The sequence below is a fragment of the Grampus griseus genome (genome assembly GCF_964374135.1).
Source record: "Grampus griseus genome assembly, chromosome: 3".
Classification (NCBI taxonomy): domain Eukaryota; kingdom Metazoa; phylum Chordata; class Mammalia; order Artiodactyla; family Delphinidae; genus Grampus; species Grampus griseus.
Genome location: NC_139019.1, coordinates 144,926,620 through 144,944,871, shown reverse-complemented (window position 1 = coordinate 144,944,871; position 18,252 = coordinate 144,926,620). Strand labels below are relative to the sequence as shown.

The following is an 18,252-nucleotide window of genomic DNA, read 5'->3' as shown; positions in this document are numbered from 1 at the left end:
CCAGGGCCCACCTTAAATCATCCTGCTTCTCAGTCTGAGGCCTGAGACTGCCTGGCAAATGGATGGGGTCTGGTTTGGGTTTGAACTTTAAGATTCCACCGTTAATTTCTCTGCAGCATTTAAGATCATGAGATCCAGCAGCCTATGTGTCCGTTTCATCTTACCAGAAACATAAATAAGACTAAGACAAAACACAACACTGGTTCTCGCCCATTCATCCCTACAGCAGCCTTGTAGACAAGTTCGAAGTATATTAATCTACACAATCTCCCTTCCTGGTGACCAGGCAATGGTCACCTGATTGAAGCAGCAGCGGAGCTGGGGATGAGGATATATTTTTTTCCATTTTAGTATTAAAGACCTTTCCCTCCCAAAGTCTGAATTCTTTTAGAGTCTGGCTCATTCTTTTGACAAGACCTCCATACATGTGGGTCCAGTCAAACTTGCATGGCTGAACAAACAGCTAAAGTAATGTAATTCAGTAACTGCTACCTACTCTTAGGGACGAGGGGTAGGTTGGCAAGGCTCATAGTCCTTCTTGTTAGACTCTCTACCAGCCTGTGGTTGGATTGAGCCTGCTTAGAAAAGGCATCCTAAACTCAACGAGCATTCAGTGAGGAAGGCACTTCATAATCCCCTTTGCTGAAGACTGGGTGTCTGAGTTAGAGTCTTTGCAGAGTGCAGCATCCTGTGTAAACGTGGGACGTACGTTCCCCGCTGCAAATTGAGGCTAACTGAGCAAACCACCCGGACACTATCACCTTCCCCTGTCCCTGCGCTGCAGTGCCCAAAGCTATTTCAGTGACAGCAAGAGGGAAATTTGGCAAGGAATCTTGGCTGGCACTATTAAATCCTGGAATGTCATTCAAGATGTTCTTGTTCTGTTTCTAGTGTAATGTTTAAACCCACAAAATGAGACCGGAATACATAACGTGAAGTTAGAATTAAGATAAATACACTTGTCATACTTAAGCCACGTTTCAATAAGATATGGTACCATTGGCTAAAAGCCACAGATTTTTCAGTATGTATCCACACGATCAACACTCAGTTGACCCCAACAACCGAAAAGAACAGCACAGAGGATAATCCAGTAAAGCAAAATCATTGGGGATCTCATATAATTTTATCTTGTAGGAGCGCTTCCATCTTAATTTGCTTTGCTTCCGCTAATTTTCAAATTAATTTATGTTCCTGGGCGGCACAGTAAAATGCAAATAATCCTATTCCCAGAATTAAGACACCCAGGCAACGGAACAGTCTATTCCAAGGCCTGTTTGTCCATTCCCGAGTGGAGATATGAACACCTACTCTACCTGTTTTATAAAGTCCGTGCACATGCCAACATTAAATGGGCAGAGCCACCCAGAGGTGATCAGGATCATTTGTCAAAGTCAGCCTGCAATGAGGAAGAGATGTCTGGGATAACTCACACAAAATGGATAATCCAACATTTGGATAATTAAGAAGTGTATGCTGCCATACACTTCTGTTGGGGTGGCCTTGGGATAAACCCTCAACTGAGTTAGATGAAATAGTGGTCTGAAAAGGTTGACATTTCTAGAGATAAAACCAAACAAGGCTATAATGATTCTATACCAAAGCACAACACAACATTGCTTGGGCCACCAACCTGAAACTGGGAAGGAAGTCTCTTCTGAAAATTGAACGTTTAAATTGTTATGGGGGAAGTGGATTCAGTAAACACATTCCTGCTAAACAGAAACGATCATCTCTGTGTTAAATTTCAAAAAGTATACATATACCAAGACTCTATATTCACCTACTCATGCGAAAATTGCTTCTTTGTAAAGTATTATGTGACATCTACCGTGATATCCTACAGAAATGCTGTACTTGAAGTTATCTGGTTTTACAGAGCGATATTAATTTAGCAAAGGTTACTTTTATAAAATTGAAAGGTGAAGGACTGATACATCACCTTAAGTTGCAGGCGTTTATGTAGCTGCTTTCTCTGTAGTTAAAAAAATGTGTACTCGCTATACTTGGAATTAATACCAGCTCATCTATAGAGCACCTTCTTAAAGACTACGTACTGATGTAAGGTTTTGTAAATTTCTAAACTGTTTTAAATGGGATATTATCTTTTGCAATAAACTTACATATTTTTCCTAGGTTTTAAGACTCCATCACTAGCTTGGGTTGGTTTGGGTTATAAAAGTTAAACCTAAGAAGGATGTCCAATGGTCCTAATGGCAGGGAGAGTTTTCATTATAATCGCTTCTATATGTTTCCCAGGGAAACAAATAAAAAAAGAGCAGCTTCAGAACTTAGCATGGCAATGATCTCCTCAAGGCCCACACGTCCTGGGAGCCAGAGAGGCACTGTGAATCAATGATGCAATTCCCAGCTTCATTCAGACGGATACATATTCATGCTTTTTATCATTATTATGCTCATATACCTGAAATGTAACTTACTCAATATTTTTCTTTAATTATTTTTCCCATAATTCTCTTCCTAGAAAGAGGAATAATTTCTTTAATTATTTTCCCCATAATCCTCTTCCTTTATATCTATCACCACCATGAGAGAAACCAGTATGATGTTCCAAAAATAAAAGATGAAACCAAAATAATTTTTTAAAATTCTTGCTGGAGCCTGTTGAGTGTTAACGGTGCTGAGCCTGAGACCAGCTCTCTTTGTTAAAATGGCAGATCAGCAAATATTCAACACGTGCTAAAGCCCCTTTAACACCAAATGCATCTTCTACTTGACTAATCAGGATGCTTGAGAGAGAACTGAAAAGAAAACAACATTACCATCACGTGATTTAATTTTTTCCCTGCGCTGTCCATTAGCCATCTAAAACCAGTTTGTTTACCAGTTTAGGTGGGAAAAACCAGAATCAGAAGTCTTGGGTTTAATATTATTCTACTACCCTCTTTTTTGCAGGATGACCTTGGGAAAGTTAGCCTCTGTGAGCTGCTGATTCCTTTTCTTATAATGCTGAACATCACCCTTCCCTGACAAGGGTGCCTGACAATTAAGTGGGAGAGAACCTTGAGTATTACGGAGGGCACACACCAGGTGCTCAATAAATGTGTATTTATTCATTTGTTTATTGAAGTAAATTGGGGGAGAAGAGGGACGATGCCTTTATGGGACTGCAATGGGTTTTCAGAAACAGGCTTGAGGTTTTCTCAGGGCAAAAAGTGGTGTTAATAAGGAATGAACTCTTCCTGGCCTTATTAAGACTAGAAACCATGACAATGATCGATAAGTAACAAAGGCCTCAGTGAGCAAGAATACGCAGGCATGTCTAGCACAGAACAGCACTCTGGGGAATAAAGGATTCTTGCCGCGTGGAATCAAATACCCTAGAGGTAAAAGACACTGCAAGGGCTGGGCCCCTGCCATTTGAAGCGTGAGGCAACTAAGAGAGGCTAGATAGATGATGCATCCAAGGGCTCGTGGAAATCATGTGGGAAGCCAGTGCTGGCAGCAATGTGGTGGGTGGGTGCAACGTGTGAAGGTCTACCAGACACCAGCACCCAGGGTAGTTCCAGGAACCACTGGCACTAGACTTGAGACGCATTCTGACCTCCAGGTACAGTTTCTTTCTTAGCCCATCAGAGGCCTCAATATAGCCTTCACTTGAAAAAGGCTCTCATTTTAAGCAGCTCAAGGCAAATTGCTGGATGCTAAAAACGTATTTCTCTTTTTAAGTTCCAAGAAACATAGATGCTTTGTGATCATTATGCCCATCAAGCATAGCTTGCAATAAAAAGAACTAAAAGACAAATCCACACGCAACACTCCTTGCATTTGGTGAAAACCATGTTTGACCGGCTTAAGGCTCATAACCCCTTTGGGGTACTTTCATCCCAACTTCATCCCCATTTTCTTTCCACCAGTTTACAGCCTGAATTCCTACTGCTTATGTCTATCACCCCTAGTCCTGAGGTTTCCCAAATATATGATTTCTTCCTGCATCCTCCAGGATCCTCAGCCCGGGCAGAACCACCTAGAGTCTGGTTTTCTCACTGCCAGGCTAAGCCGGCTTCCCAGGTAAGTGTGCCTCTCCACTACCGGCCTCCCGTTGCAAACCCCCTTCTTCTCTCAGCTGGCCTCCACAGAAGCATCCCACCTGGTCTCCCCATGTGCACGCCCTTCCCTTTCACCACGTAGCAGCAAAACCAGTCATTGCTGAATTTAGACCTGACCCATGTCACACTCTGGCTGTCACAATCTGGCGTCCTGATAAATTTAGGAAGTCAGACTAGGTCTGTCACTATGGCTCAGGAGGTCCCACCTGGCTCTCCTGTGGAAGTTCCCATCACAGGCCCTTTCACTGTCTGCTCTACAGTCACAGTGAGTCACCTTGGGTTCCTCAGAACCACCATGCGAACACTCCCTTAAGGGTCTGTACACACTTTTCCTTCTGCCTAGAACAGTCCCCACCACACCACCCGCCCTGCCCAGTTTCCAGCTCTGCTGGGGTTTCCCAAGTAAGGCTTTCCAAGACTACAACCACCGCTGCCCCAGATCACCCCAAATACCCCTCTTATACACTCACCTGGCACCAGGACCCCTCCACCAAAGTCCTTGGCACAGCTGTCCTTGTACATATATTTATGTAATTCTTTGATGAATGTATTTCTCTCTCATTAGCCTATTATCTTCCTAAGGTAAGAATTCTGCTTATTTTTGCTCACCTTTGAATCTCCAGCACTTAGCACAATGAGATTCAAATATTTTTTGCAGGGATAAATTAAAGAATGAATTGGATTCAGTGGAGAGACAGGAAGAAATGACTCCCCGTTTTTTCCCTTATCTATGTACAGGCTCTATCTGTGCTGCCAGGAGCATCTAGCCTTCCACAGATTGGGGCCTTCAGCAGCTAATGTGGCCAGTTCTTCTAATTCCACTGTGGTCCACATGGCATTCAGGACTCAGGAACATCAAGCCACTACCATCTTCCCCCACCATTCATCTTGAATATTAACAGCCCAGCTTAACCTTGTTTCGGAACAAATTGTTTAACCTTGTTTCGGAACTTAATTAAATCCCCATGCATTTTGCACATTTTACCAAGATACTGCCTTACCGTATGAAAGAGAAAATTAGTTTTGAAATTAAAGCAGATTGTTAACTATTTTTGCCGTAATGTTTCCATTAAAATGCCAGAACTTATTACATGTGACCTAGTCCATTTCAGACAAAACGCAATTTAAAGGAGACAGGGTCTGTCTCCCTAAAGAAGCATTTGGGGCAGAGCATGTTGTCTTGGCTTAAACCACAATTAAAATGAAAAGACAATAAGCATCACACCAAAGGATTATTTACTTCAAAGCAAATAAAAGCTTTATTTATTTACCTTTTTAAAAAAATTTGGGGGGCTTCCCTGGTGGCGCAGTGGTTGAGAGTCCGCCTGCCGATGCAGGGGACACGGGTTCGTGCCCCAGTCCGGGAAGATCCCACATGCCGTGGAGCGGCTGGGTCCGTGAGCCATGGCCGCTGAGCCTGGGCGTCCGGAGCCTGTGCTCCGCAACGGGAGAGGCCACAGCGGTGAGAGGCCCACGTACCAAAAAAAAAAAAAAAAAAAAAAAAATTTTTTTGGCTGCGTTGGGTCTTTGCTGCTACGCATGGGCTTTCTCTAGCTGCAGCAAGCGGGCTTCTTATTGTGGTGGCTTCTCTTGTTGCAGAGCATGGGCTCTAGGCACACAGGCTCAGTAGTTGTGGCTCACGGGCTCTAAAGCGCAGGCTCAGTAGTTGTGGCACACAGACTTACTTGTTCCGCAGCATGTGGGATCTTCCCAGACCAGGGCTCAAACCCGTGTCCGCTGCATTGGCAGGCAGATTCCTAACCACTGTGCCATCAGGGAAGCCCCAAATAAAAGCTTTATTATTGTGAACGGCTTTCACGAATTCTCAGAATCCATAACTAACTATGGTATATTAAATTTCACTCTAATGAAACCCATAATTTTTTCTCCTGGCAAAACCTCAATATATATTTCTTAAATCTTCAGCCACACACAGTGACCTCTCATCCGTGCTTGGGCTTGGTTCCCCATGTAGCACACGCAATGTTGTGATACCCTGGTTATGCTGATAGAAAAGCCTTCTTCCTCCTGAGCCTCCTGAGTCATTGTAACTGATGAAATCAAGAGTGGTTCACATAGCTTTTACCCCGAGCACACCAAGCCCCACTGAACCTAATCCCACGTGCAGAGCTCCCATATGCATGATGGACAAGAGAAGTCATGTGTTTTTGTCATTGCTTTTCGTTTGCTTGTGTGTTTCAAGGTAAAAACAATATGCTTTCTTCAATCAGGGATCAAAGAGAGCAAAATAAAAGCCATGCAGAGCATCAGCATTTGCAAACTCAGACCCCGGACCTGATCTTAATTCCCGGAACTGATCCCTCACTCCTCTCCACTACTACACGACAACCAGCTCCAAGGAAACTTCTCACGTGAACCTCAGTCCATAACCACTTTTTTTCCTAATAAACAGTTATAGATTCCCTTCTCTGTCCCAGCTTACTACAGTCTAGTAAGGGGTGGGGGAGAGGGATTCTGACAATGAGCACATGTCCTTTGCTGATTCACCCATCTGGATATCATGCCCCTCCTCCTTTTGACACTCTTAATGCTGTCCTTGTTATTCTCTTATGATGATTATCTGTCTTGAATTATAGCTGTTTCTAGTTTTCTCCCTGTTTCCCAACTCTATGTAACATGTCATGAGAGTAGGAACTTCTTTCCTCCCCTTGTAAAGTCTTAAGACCAGGAAGTCTTTGTTTAATTAAAGACTTCAACGTTATGAGCCCTTGTCTGTTCCGTGTGGACCACTGCACTGGCCTTCAAAGTCTACTTTCCTTACAGTTTTCCAGCTCCCTTGGATCTAGCTTCCTCGCAGCTACCTGGGGGTCGCTCTAAGATGTATATCTGGCCATGCCACTCCAAGTTTTTCTAACTGTGCCCACCACCATCCAGGGCATAAAATTCCTCCCATAGCAACGAGGTTCTTTGCAATCCAACTCCAACCTAGTATGTGCAGCCTAACTTCCTACCACTCCACTTTCCCCTGTACCATCTCCTTGCCACCTCCTAAAACGTCAGAGGACATTACATATCAGTGGCTTAGCACACGCTGTTCCCCCTACCTGGGACACTGTTCCATTACCTATTTACCATGGGAAATAATTTTTGTTTGGGGGAATAAATGAATAGTAGCCATATTACTACTAATCATGATAATAAAGGCTCCGATTTCTTGAAGTTACAATGGGCTATTACCAAATGTTTTGCTTCCATTATCTTATATTTTCCTCAAAAAATTACCATAAGGTAGCTAATGATGACCCCTATTTCCCAGAAGAATAATCGAGGCTTGGAGGGAGATAAGTAATTTGTCCAAGTCCACAAGTATGAGATGGTGAAGGCTGGAGCTCTTGCAAGGTCTGCCAAACATGAGAGCTTGGGCTCTTCACTCCTATGCCAGACATCAAGTTGCAATTTAAATGTCAACTCTTCTCTGCAACTTTTTCTGATCATTCCCCGCTCCTGCCATGGGATTAGTCACTCCATCGTCCTCCAAGTACTCATGGTGCTTTGACCAGACTGCTGCTTATATTATCCTGGCATTTCTTTTGTCAACCCCTCACACTCACCTCCACCAGGAAGCAAAGTCCTGGGGGATAGGAAATGTCATCTGTATCCCTGGGATCCTCGAAGTGTTGATCACGTTTCCTGAGATGCTGTAAATGCTTCACATGCTTGTTGAACGAATTGGGAGAAAATATGGAGATGGACACAATCCAGGGTGGAAAGACAGACCAGAACAAGACCAGGAGTCCGACTTCAGCCCCCGATTTCCTGCACAGTTTTGGAAAAGTACCTTCACCTCCACCCCCCACCTCTGTCTTCAGAATGAAACCATCTGGCTTCACAGGCTAGTTAGAAGAAAAGTGGAATTATATACATGAAAATGCTTCAGTAAGTTTGACTATCTCGTTAATTCCTATTTTTAAAGAAATAGTGTTTGAGGGTTTTTTTTTTTCTCCTGATTTTAAAAGGAAAGCCGAATCATTTTAGAAAGAGTAAAACTACAGAAATGTACAAATCATGTGTCCGTTAAGCAGACGATACCAACATTATTTTAGCTTCTGAACAAGGTCCCTGGGTCTGACCTCTAAGAGATCCAGAGCCTCTGGTGAGGGGCCACATTTCTTCCCCTCTTTGACCTTCAGGGTCCCATGATGGCTTTCTTATTGTTGTTGTTATATTTCTATAATCCTTCTCCATATTTAAGTCCTAGAATATCCTCACATTATTAAAAAATTATCATAAATATTTAATGGCGACATAAATGCATCACTTATGAATGTAGCATGAATCTAGAAAAGTGGGTTCTGATTTTGAAGGATCATTGGACAGAACTGAATCCCTTGAGTCACTGAGAAGGCCAGCGCCCTGGCACGGACAACAGGGACGGAGACCTGCAGGGAAGCCTGTTTCATTCGCCGTTGTTCTAACAGGGTTTTTTCTCTGTGGGCAGCTCCATTCCCTCCGCATCCCCAGGGAAGGAGCCTCTGGATGGGATTTCTCCTTCCTGTCTGGGATTCAAGCCTTTGTGGCAGACATCTGGTGGCGGGTTTCATCTCGGGGGGCGGGGGGGGGGGGCTTTATTTACAGCCCAGCTGTAGCAACAGCTTAATAATAACGCACGAACCCAGGTGCTATCCCAAGTCACGCCATAAAATAACTTGTAATCTGACTCATAACACTTGTGTCAAAGTAGGGAGAAGACTGTAGCACTGAAGGGGGAAAATAATGGCTCTTATTTACCGAGGGTCTGCTATGTGTTAAACTCCGTGCTGCGAGCCTTACACATGGGTTTTTACCCAGTCCTCACCATGGAACTGACAAGTAATAACCATTACTAGCCCCATTTTACAGACATGGAAACTGAGGAGCAGAACTGTGAAGTAAAGAGACTTCCTAGCTATGGAATAAGGTCACCTCACCCCTTGAGAAAAAGAGGACCAGTTCCCAGCCAGTAAAATCCTTTCAAACTCCATAACTTGTGCCCCAACCCCCATAGCCCTTAGAAAGAAATGCTGGGAGTGAGGGTGCTCATCAATGCCTAAATGGGAGACAGGCGCCAAGAGGGAGGGGATATGGGGACATATGTATATGTAGAGCTGATTCACTTTGTTATACAGCAGAAGCTAACACACCATTGTAAAGCAATTATACTCCAATAAGGATGTTAAAACTAAATAAATAAAGTTTCCGAAGTTCACCAAGGACAAGAAAAGACTGGCGTCTCTTCTAGCACCAGGAAACAGGACAGAAGATACAATGGAGTCTAACCTTTAAGACACACTGAAGTTACTTGTTCAAAGTCAGATCTGTCCAGCTCCACTAAGAGAAGCCAAAAGGCACTGAGATATTTGGAGGCAATTTCATTAGGATATGATGCACTGGTCATGCATCTCCTAGTACTAACTGTATGATACCCAAACTCCGTCTCTGCCTCTCCCTCTCTGGGTGCTAACAACAGCAGCCCCTGGGTGGCCAGTGGAGGCCCCAGCTTCTCTAGAGTCTGAGCTCACCTCCTCTGAAGAACCACAAGGCACATGTTACTGAGCCACGTGTGAAACTGTCAGAGCAGCAGCATGTTTATTATCTAGGAGCGCTCTCTTTCCTTGTAGCAGAGGTCTGCTCGATTAGGTGGACTAGGGAGAACGCAGTGGCTATTTTAAAAAATTTAGGAACTTCATAATTCCCATCTCTGTGACTCATCATGGAACAAAAGGAAGGTCTGGAGATGAAGCTGGCATTTTTATGCTCCAGCTCTCAAACTTTGATTTGTCTAAAAGAATGCTACCACACAGGGCTAGTAAAGTATTTGGGAATTTTATATTTAAAAAAAAAGATCCTTAAGGGAAAGCCTAGCATGAAATAAATCTTTTCTCATCTTATTTTTAAAATCAGAATCTTTTAAAGCTAAACAGTGATTTGTGCTTTCAATTAGTTCTGTTCTTTCCACTCACTCCTGTAGCTTGGATAAGCGCCTGCTACATGCCATGCCCTGGGCCGATGGACAGCTTCCCCACTCACTGGCTATAAGCACCATCCACAAGACCATATCAAGCAGCAACGGAGCTACCCCAAGCTCATTATGCCATCTTTCGGTTACCAGCTGGAATTTCAGGTCTCTTGTATAATGTTTATTTTCTCTCTTAACCTGATCCCCCTCTAATACACAACATACATACATATTTACTCTTCTCTCTCTCTCTCTCTCAGGAATTTTCTCTAATTAATTTCATCTCAGGAAAACAATTTCCCAGATATGTATAGTGAAATGCTTAAGATGTCAGCTTCAAACTCTGTAGATTTGGGTATGGACTCTAGCTTTCTCCTTCCCAGGTGTGTGATGCTGGACAAGGAGCTTAAGCCCTTCTGACTACTGTTTCCTCTTTGAGAGGGGATCATAGTGTTTGTCAACCTCACAGATTAAATGTGATCATATCCCCAAAGTACCATCTCCGCCACACAACGAACACTCTGGAAATGTTAACTGACATTATTATTGACATATGCATCCTCTGAAGGGTATGAATACATTCTCCCCCCATTTCCTTTCCATTTGGTCTGGGTATTCAATAACAATTCTTTTCCTCCCTTATTCTCCTAGCTTAATCATATCACAAGGGTAATAACAGTAACACTTGTATAAGGGTAATGCAAGTACCACTTAACATGTTAAGGAAAAGAATGATGGGTTGTATGTAAATAAAATAGACAGCAGAAATCTTTCATTCCTTCAGCAGGTATTCACTGAGATCATCCTGCATGCCAGGGAACCACTGTGTCCTTAGAAACGCAGGAGTGATGAAGACAGGCATTGTTCTGCAGTTGCTAGGAAGGATGTTCTCATGACAGTATGATGAGTACACAAGGTTGAAGAGAGTAGAGGTCTGATCCCAACTTGGTGGAGTGGAATGTGCGTCAAGACATGAAGGAGGAAGCGGAGTTTGCAAGGTGGAAGGTCTTGGAAGGAAAGTTAGGAGGGGTATGTTCTAGACAGAGGGAATGGTGTGCAGGGGGACGCAGAGGGGAAAAAGAGCATTCTGGGACCAAGAGAGCCGTTCCCTTGAGTTGGCACAAGTGTGGGAGGTAAGGGGCACTGGGAGAAGATGCAGGCCTAGACTGGGTGCCCTGAAAGCCACGGTGAGCAGCTGGGCCTTCATCCTTGGCCACTGTGGGGTCACTGATGCTTTATCTCCAAGAAACTGCTACTTTAAAAGACCGTGTTGGCCACAGTGTGAAGAATTAGAAAGGGACGAGAGCGGAGGCAGTGTGTCTTATCAGAAGACGTAGCAGGGCACCAGTGAGAGATGGTCATGGCCAGACACAGGCTAGTGGCATCGATGGTAATGAGAAACGCTTGGATAGAGGCCTTTAGACCTAGAACAAACAGAACCCGGAGATGAGCTGGATGTGGAAGGAGGAGACTACCTTTCCTTCCGGAACCCTTTAGAATCTCCACGTCTCCATTCTAGCTGTGTCACCTTCTGTAAAACCTGCTATTTCATAAGCACCAGCATTCAAGGAGACGGAGAGTTCTTCAGATTTTATGGGTTGTTATGGTTCAATTACCAGAATTGAGGAGCTTGATCCTAAAGATATCACTGTCATCATAAAACCACCAAAATTCTACGCCATCTTAAGGTTTCTGAAAGTTACTATACAGGTCATCCCATTAGATTCCAAAGTCTAGGCAGGGCAATAGCTGGGTTTAAGGTGCTCATTATTATCTTTAAAATACCTGATGCCTAAATAGTAACTTAAGGTATTAATAGTGCAGGAGTGCATAATATGCTATTTAAAAACAGGGACTCTAGCAGTGGCACTGCTTGGGCTCAAATTCCAGCTCTTCCACGAACAAGCTGTGTGATTATAGGCAAGTTACATAACCTTCCTGTGCTTGTTATCTCACACGTAAAACATGAGTACCTGATGCAGGTTAAGTGATGTCAAACACACATCGTACTTAGCCTTCTGCCTGAAAGCAGGATATCTGCTCAATAAGTGATGGCTTTAGTATAAACACTGCTTTCTGAACAAGGTGCTGAGTCACGCAGTGAAGGTCAGGCATCCACCGACCACTTCTGGCTGGGAACACCCCACCTTCTCGTGTCCTAGACTGTCCTCACGCGTGCTCTCCGTGGGATGGGGCTGGATGTGGGTGGAGTTGGCACTGTGTCGCGGTGGCCCCTGCAGAGGCCTCCTGAGTCTTTGGGCTCACAGTGACAGAGAGTGGTCATGCAAGTGGGCTATCTGTCATTTGGGAAGTGAAGTCAGAGCTTTGAAACCCTGGCTCTCTGATGACTCAGGCATTTTCTGGAGTCTTCAGTGCTATTATGAGGTGAAGCAAAGGAGGGTGGGGTGATTCCCACGTGTTTTCTTCCTTTTCGAATAAATGGCTCTGAAATTCTGGAGCTGGCCTCGTGCCAACTGCATTTACTTTTATTTAATCACTCAATAGACTCCTCTGCGAAAACTGGGGTAATTAGGCCCAAAATGTATCACCCAGAGGCTTATTCGAACTACCTAAAATAAAAGCTAGAACCCAATTTCAGCAAAATTACCAGTTTGTTTCCCTTCCAAGAACTTCTGGCAGTGCTTAGGTTCCCTGATTCTGCCTATGGGACTGTCCATCCCCAGCACCAGGGAGGCCAGAGGCAGGGGATGGCCTTCTCTAGAGCAGACAGCAGCAGGACTCATTGGCCAGGGAGGGGTTCCCTGACAAACCCCCTCACCTGTGCAAACAAGCTTGGACGTTTCCCCCCACACTCTGAGACCTGTGGGACAGCACAAAGTACACATGATCTGATATCAGACGTCCCTGGGTTCACAGCCCATCTTACTACTAGCCGTGTGACTTCGGCCAGGATGCTTCCATCCTTTGAAGCTCAGTCAGTCTATTCTCCTGAACAACGGGAGAGGATGACACTTACCTGTGAGGACTCAGATGAGCTCCATCACACAACAGGGATTTTCAGTCAAACTTACTTTTTTATTTTTTAACAATCTCTGAAGAGTACAAGCAGTGCAATAATAAACCACTGTGTTGCAGTTTAACTGGTAGCATATCTCTTTGTAATGTGAACATAAAATCATGGTGCATCTTACACTTGATAAAATATGACTGTAGCACATAGAAACCATTCCCTGGTAAAAATGCAAGCTCTCAGATTACTGGCTTTTTCCATTATGTGTCTGCTCGGACACCACTACCTCCTTAAAGGAACCAAGAATATGTGAAAGGGAATATTGGTTTTACAAGAGTGTTTGGATTGGGCAAAAAAAGCACCAATAACTTCAGTCAATACATAATATTTCCAAGAATCTTGCATACATCACTGTTTTCCAATCTCATCCTTATGACAGACATCACTAATCAATTCAGCACTTCTTTCTACCAAGCCAAGATGTAGCTCCGGAATCTTTCTCAACACAGTGCAACAGGGAGCCATTGAGAAGCCACCAGAGTTGGCACATAAAGTGAAATCTATTTTCTGTCCCTGACTCAGGACCTTGGGAGGCAGGGAAAGAGAATGGGCATTGGCCAAATGAGAAAACTTCCATACATGACAAAGATCTCAAAAATGATACAGTTCATTACACAGAAGAAACTAAGGTCTAGAGTGTGGAAACTTTCTCCAGCTCTCCCTTACCCAAAATGTCCTTTACCAAACCATGCTGCCTTTCTCATCATCATAGTCAAAAATCCTTGGTCATTTAAGTAAACAAACATTTATCTGATACGTTAGACTCTGGCTAAGAAAGGAAGAGAGGGCAGCAGTCATGTAAAAAGTTTTTTGCTTTTTGTTTTTGTAAACTTTCCTTCTGCTCATTTGTCACCACCGACACTTCATTGTTCAGGCAGATGATCTACAGAAAAAATCAGGAATGGCTATTTCCAGCAAATGATAATTACAATGTGCTGTGCATAAGAATCAATCCATCCTACCCCTATGGTACCTGTAATTTTAATACCTTTTATCACAACATTTCTACTCCTACAAATAAGAAAAAAAGTCACTATGTAATCCCACATAATGACACGAGAACAACCAGCCCTACACCCAATCGGGTCTTCTTGGGATTTCAGAAGAACTAGACACGTCTGGTGTTTGCCATAAATATTGATTGTTTAATATTCCAGAGTAATGAAACTAACCAATAAAAATCATATCTGGAAAGTTAAAAGTGATGGTTGGAATGGGGATCTCTCCTCCTTGCCAGATTTCAATTTGAAATGAAATTGGGGCCTTCAGCGCTAAGACAGGGACCCCTGACCTCTGAGTAATTACTTTCCAACGTCATTTTCTTTAATTTGGATGAGCTAGTTCTATTCTAAGAATTGCTGGAAAGGCCCATTTTATGAAAATGAAGCCAAATCTTAGGAAAGACCTGTTTATTTCTTCCTTCCAGTTCAGGCACATCCCTGCTCCTAGTGAGGTGTGCTTGCTACATACCTCTAGTACTCCCCACTCAGCACTCTTATCATTGTAATTACAGCAGCAAACCCAAGAGTCATTGAGGCTAATGACACAGCTTGCAGCTTAGAATGTCTGCAAGGCTCCTGGAATCAGCCCAGGGGACAGGGAAAGTCTGAGCAGGCAATTCCTTACACTTCTCCCACACTCCCTGAGATGTGGGTTCCTGGTATTTAGAAAAAGTGTTCCTTGAAGAAGGAAAAGCAATCTAAACTGAGGGGAAAGCATGTACAAAAATATGAAGGTATGGTACAGCACCACATTTTCAGGGAGTATTTCACTCATTCATTTGCTCAACAAGCATTTATTGAGTATCCACAGTAAGCCAGGCACCCTCTGGGTGATAAGGATAAAAGAATGAGTAAATGTGATCCCTGCCCTCAAAGGGGTCCACAGAATGTAGGGGGCATGAGCACAAAAATCAGAAAATCACCTTGCAAGGGACTAAGTATGGCAAGCCTGATGACTGATCGTGTTATGGCCAGATCACAGAAGCTACGAATGGCCAGACTAGTGCATTTATGCCTTAATTTGGTAGACAGTAGGGAGCCACTGAACATTCTAGAGTAGGGGAGTTTCCTGGCAAAGATGAACAGGCCAGCTGTGAGCAGTGTGCACTGGAAGGGCAAGCAACCAGGACAGAGCATCAGATAAAAGTCTCAGCGTGAAAGAGGGCCAAATTATGCTCGATAACACAAAGGGACAGAGAGACACACTGTACCAGAGAGAAAGGAAAATAATAATAATAGACACCACTTATTTGGTGCTTTCTATGATCCAGGCACTGTTTTAAAGAATCACTGCTCTGAAGGAGAGACAGAGAGTTAAGAGCCTGCTATAGATGGAATGAGCCAAATGGATGGATGACCATCTTTAGGTCTGGCTCCAAAGAGAAGGAATGAAGATTAGGGAGGTCATAAAGTGTTTATCTAAGGTGCATTATGGGAACTGCAGATATGGAAGATTATAACTGAATAAGAAATGGTGATGCTTTTAAGGTGGAAGGACAGTAAGACAAACAACAGAGAATGATTTACATGGCTCTCTGCACCAGTAAGGCAGGAGTACCCAGCACTGCTGGCGCCCTCTAAGGATGTCGCCACTCCTTTAAATGTACATAATATACAGTAAGGAACCATGCACTGACATAAGTAGGCGGAAGCAAATGGCTATAAAGAAGGTTGTTACACTTGGCTTCTAGAGATCAAATCCTTGCCAAGCTACTGTTAGAATAAACACTCAGCATGTTAAGTTCTGTAACCGTGAAGCAGGACTACAGTTATTGACATCAACTTCCCCAAACCGGCTCATACCGTACCAGTTTAAAGCAGACATCCCAAACTGACTTTCTGAGAGCTGAATCCAGCTGTTTGAGGATCATAAAATGTTTATAAATATTTTTTAGTTAGCTGCCAACACTTAAACGTCAGGAAATTTCACATAAAGTACGGGGATTTTTAGCTTCTCTCAAGAAGTTGGGAGTTCTAGCAGCTGTATGGCTAATCCCACATGGTGTCAGTCAATCAAAGCTGAGTACTACTTGTCTTCATTAAACTTTAGAGTCCCTGCCTGGTACATTTCATTCTTTCCTTCACTCATTCAGTCACTCATTCTTTCATTCATTCGTTCAACAAGTATTTATCAAGTACTTACTATATGCCAGGCACTGCTGTAGGGTCCGGAGATACAAATGAACAAAACAAAAATCCTTTCATTCTGGAGCTCATATTCTTACAAGGAGAGCCAGCCAATAAACAAATAAATAAAGGAAAATATATCTATATCTATCTATATATCTATATAATCTATAGATATCTATATCTGTATCTATCTATATAGCTATATAAATTATATAGCTATATAGATAGATACAGATATATATCTCACTCATCTGGTGATAAGTACTAAGAAACATGAAGGAGTAGGGTGTAGAAATTGAAAGAAGATGGAGGGGTGTGGGGTGTTATAGACAGGGCAGTCAGGGCAGGGAAGCCTCTCTGATTAGATGACACCTAAGCCAAGATCTGATTAACAGGAGGGCACAAGCCCTCAGACCTGAGGGAGAGATAAGCCAAGCAGAGATGGAAATCCACCAGTGAGCTTAAGCAAAGGAGTGACACGGTTGGACATGCCTTACTTACAAAAGCCTTCTCTCTGGTGAGAGAACCTTCCACCAGTCATAGATGAGGAAGTTGAGGCTCAACTCATCTGGTACACTCATCCTGGTAGACAAGTTCTAAGTCTAATTTTATTTCAGCAACTTGAGTTAACGCTCATGTTCTCCCAGCCCACGCAGGAAAAATCTGACCCATGTAGTCCAAAACAAAGCAACAACTGGTGCTGAGCGTTTGACAAGACCTGGTATTCCAGAAAATTCATTCCTTGACCCAGTTTGAAATGCTTGACAAGAGGAAAAGATCTACTCACAATCAGAACGTGATCCCGCCCCATTGTGATGACTGTCCGGTTCACCGTGCGAAGAAGCTGGACCATGATTTCTTGGATGTGGTGGTAGGTGAAGGCCTGTAACACAATCAGAGACATCTGTGTGACAATCAGGACATTGTATCCGCACACCTATCCCAAAGGACATACAACAGTTGTCAAACATGGTGATCACCAAGATCACTGCCACCACTACCGTCAGCATCAACATCAGCACCATCATCGTCATAATCACTGTCGTCCTCGTATCTCCATCGCCATCACCACCTGGCTTTGAGCACCAGGAACTTCACTAACCACCTTAAATTATAAGTCAGTGATTAAGAGCTTAAGCTCTGGAATCAGAAACTTATGGTTCAGAATAGTAACTCTGTCAAGAACTATTGTATTATATTGGCTGAGTTACCTAACTTCTATGAACCTTGGTTTCTTTATCTGTGTAACAGGATCTAACCTGGAATAAGGAGGGGATTTGATGCAGGAAATTGGCTATACAGGTGATGAAAAAGCTGAGACACCAAAGAAGGTAACTTAGGGATTAGCAACAGCAGGCGGCCACTGTCATCCCTAGGCTGCAGAGACAAATAAAAGGAGGCAGTGTTTCTGGAGCCCGGGACTGGGGTTATGTGATGGAAACTGTAACATGAGAGAGCTTTGTGCAGTAGACACTGCATTATCCACCTTGGAGGAAATCCACCATGAGCCAGGCTGTAACATTTATAGGGTTCTGTCCACTTTAAATCCAAGTCCCTGAACCTTGGGTAGGACTTACCGATGCTTTCTGAGCATTTTTTGGGGTAGGCAAGGGTTTCATGCATGTTTACCTACACCCTCAGATCCTTTTACCGGCGCAGACTTAAGGCACAGACTTCATGCATACCTGGGAGAGTGGTCATGGCTAAGAGGAAGGCCCTTGGGATTATAAATTCAGTAGCTCTGTGTCTGAGTTCCAGCTCTGCCCTTGCCAGCAGTGTGTCCTCACTTATCATCCTAACCTATCTGAGCTTCAACTTCCTTATCTATAAACTGTGGAAGGTTCTCTCACCAGTCTTTCAAGGTTGACGTGAACATAAAAGTGACACATGCCGTGGTGGAAAAATACACTCGCCTAATTCCACTGCAGGAGAATCTGTAGGTCTGAGACAGATCCTGGACATCTGTGATTTCTGAATTTTATGTGGGTTACTCTGATGACTGAGAACCATGACACAACACAGTAAAGCTCTGGAAATGAAGGCTTGTATTTGGGAACATCCTGT

General features: G+C 43.5%; 1 protein-coding gene across 1 annotated transcript in view; it reads right to left on the bottom strand.

Annotated features, from left to right (window-relative positions):
* Positions 1 to 18,252, bottom strand: part of DOCK2 (dedicator of cytokinesis 2) — a gene marked incomplete at its 5' end in the record, with an annotated part of 407,839 nt that overhangs the window by 210,040 nt on the left and 179,547 nt on the right. Inside the window, one exon of the mRNA XM_082650723.1 lies at positions 16,976 to 17,071. Coding sequence (XP_082506849.1) covers positions 16,976 to 17,071 — 96 coding nt within the window. The remainder of the gene's footprint in view (positions 1 to 16,975; positions 17,072 to 18,252) is intronic.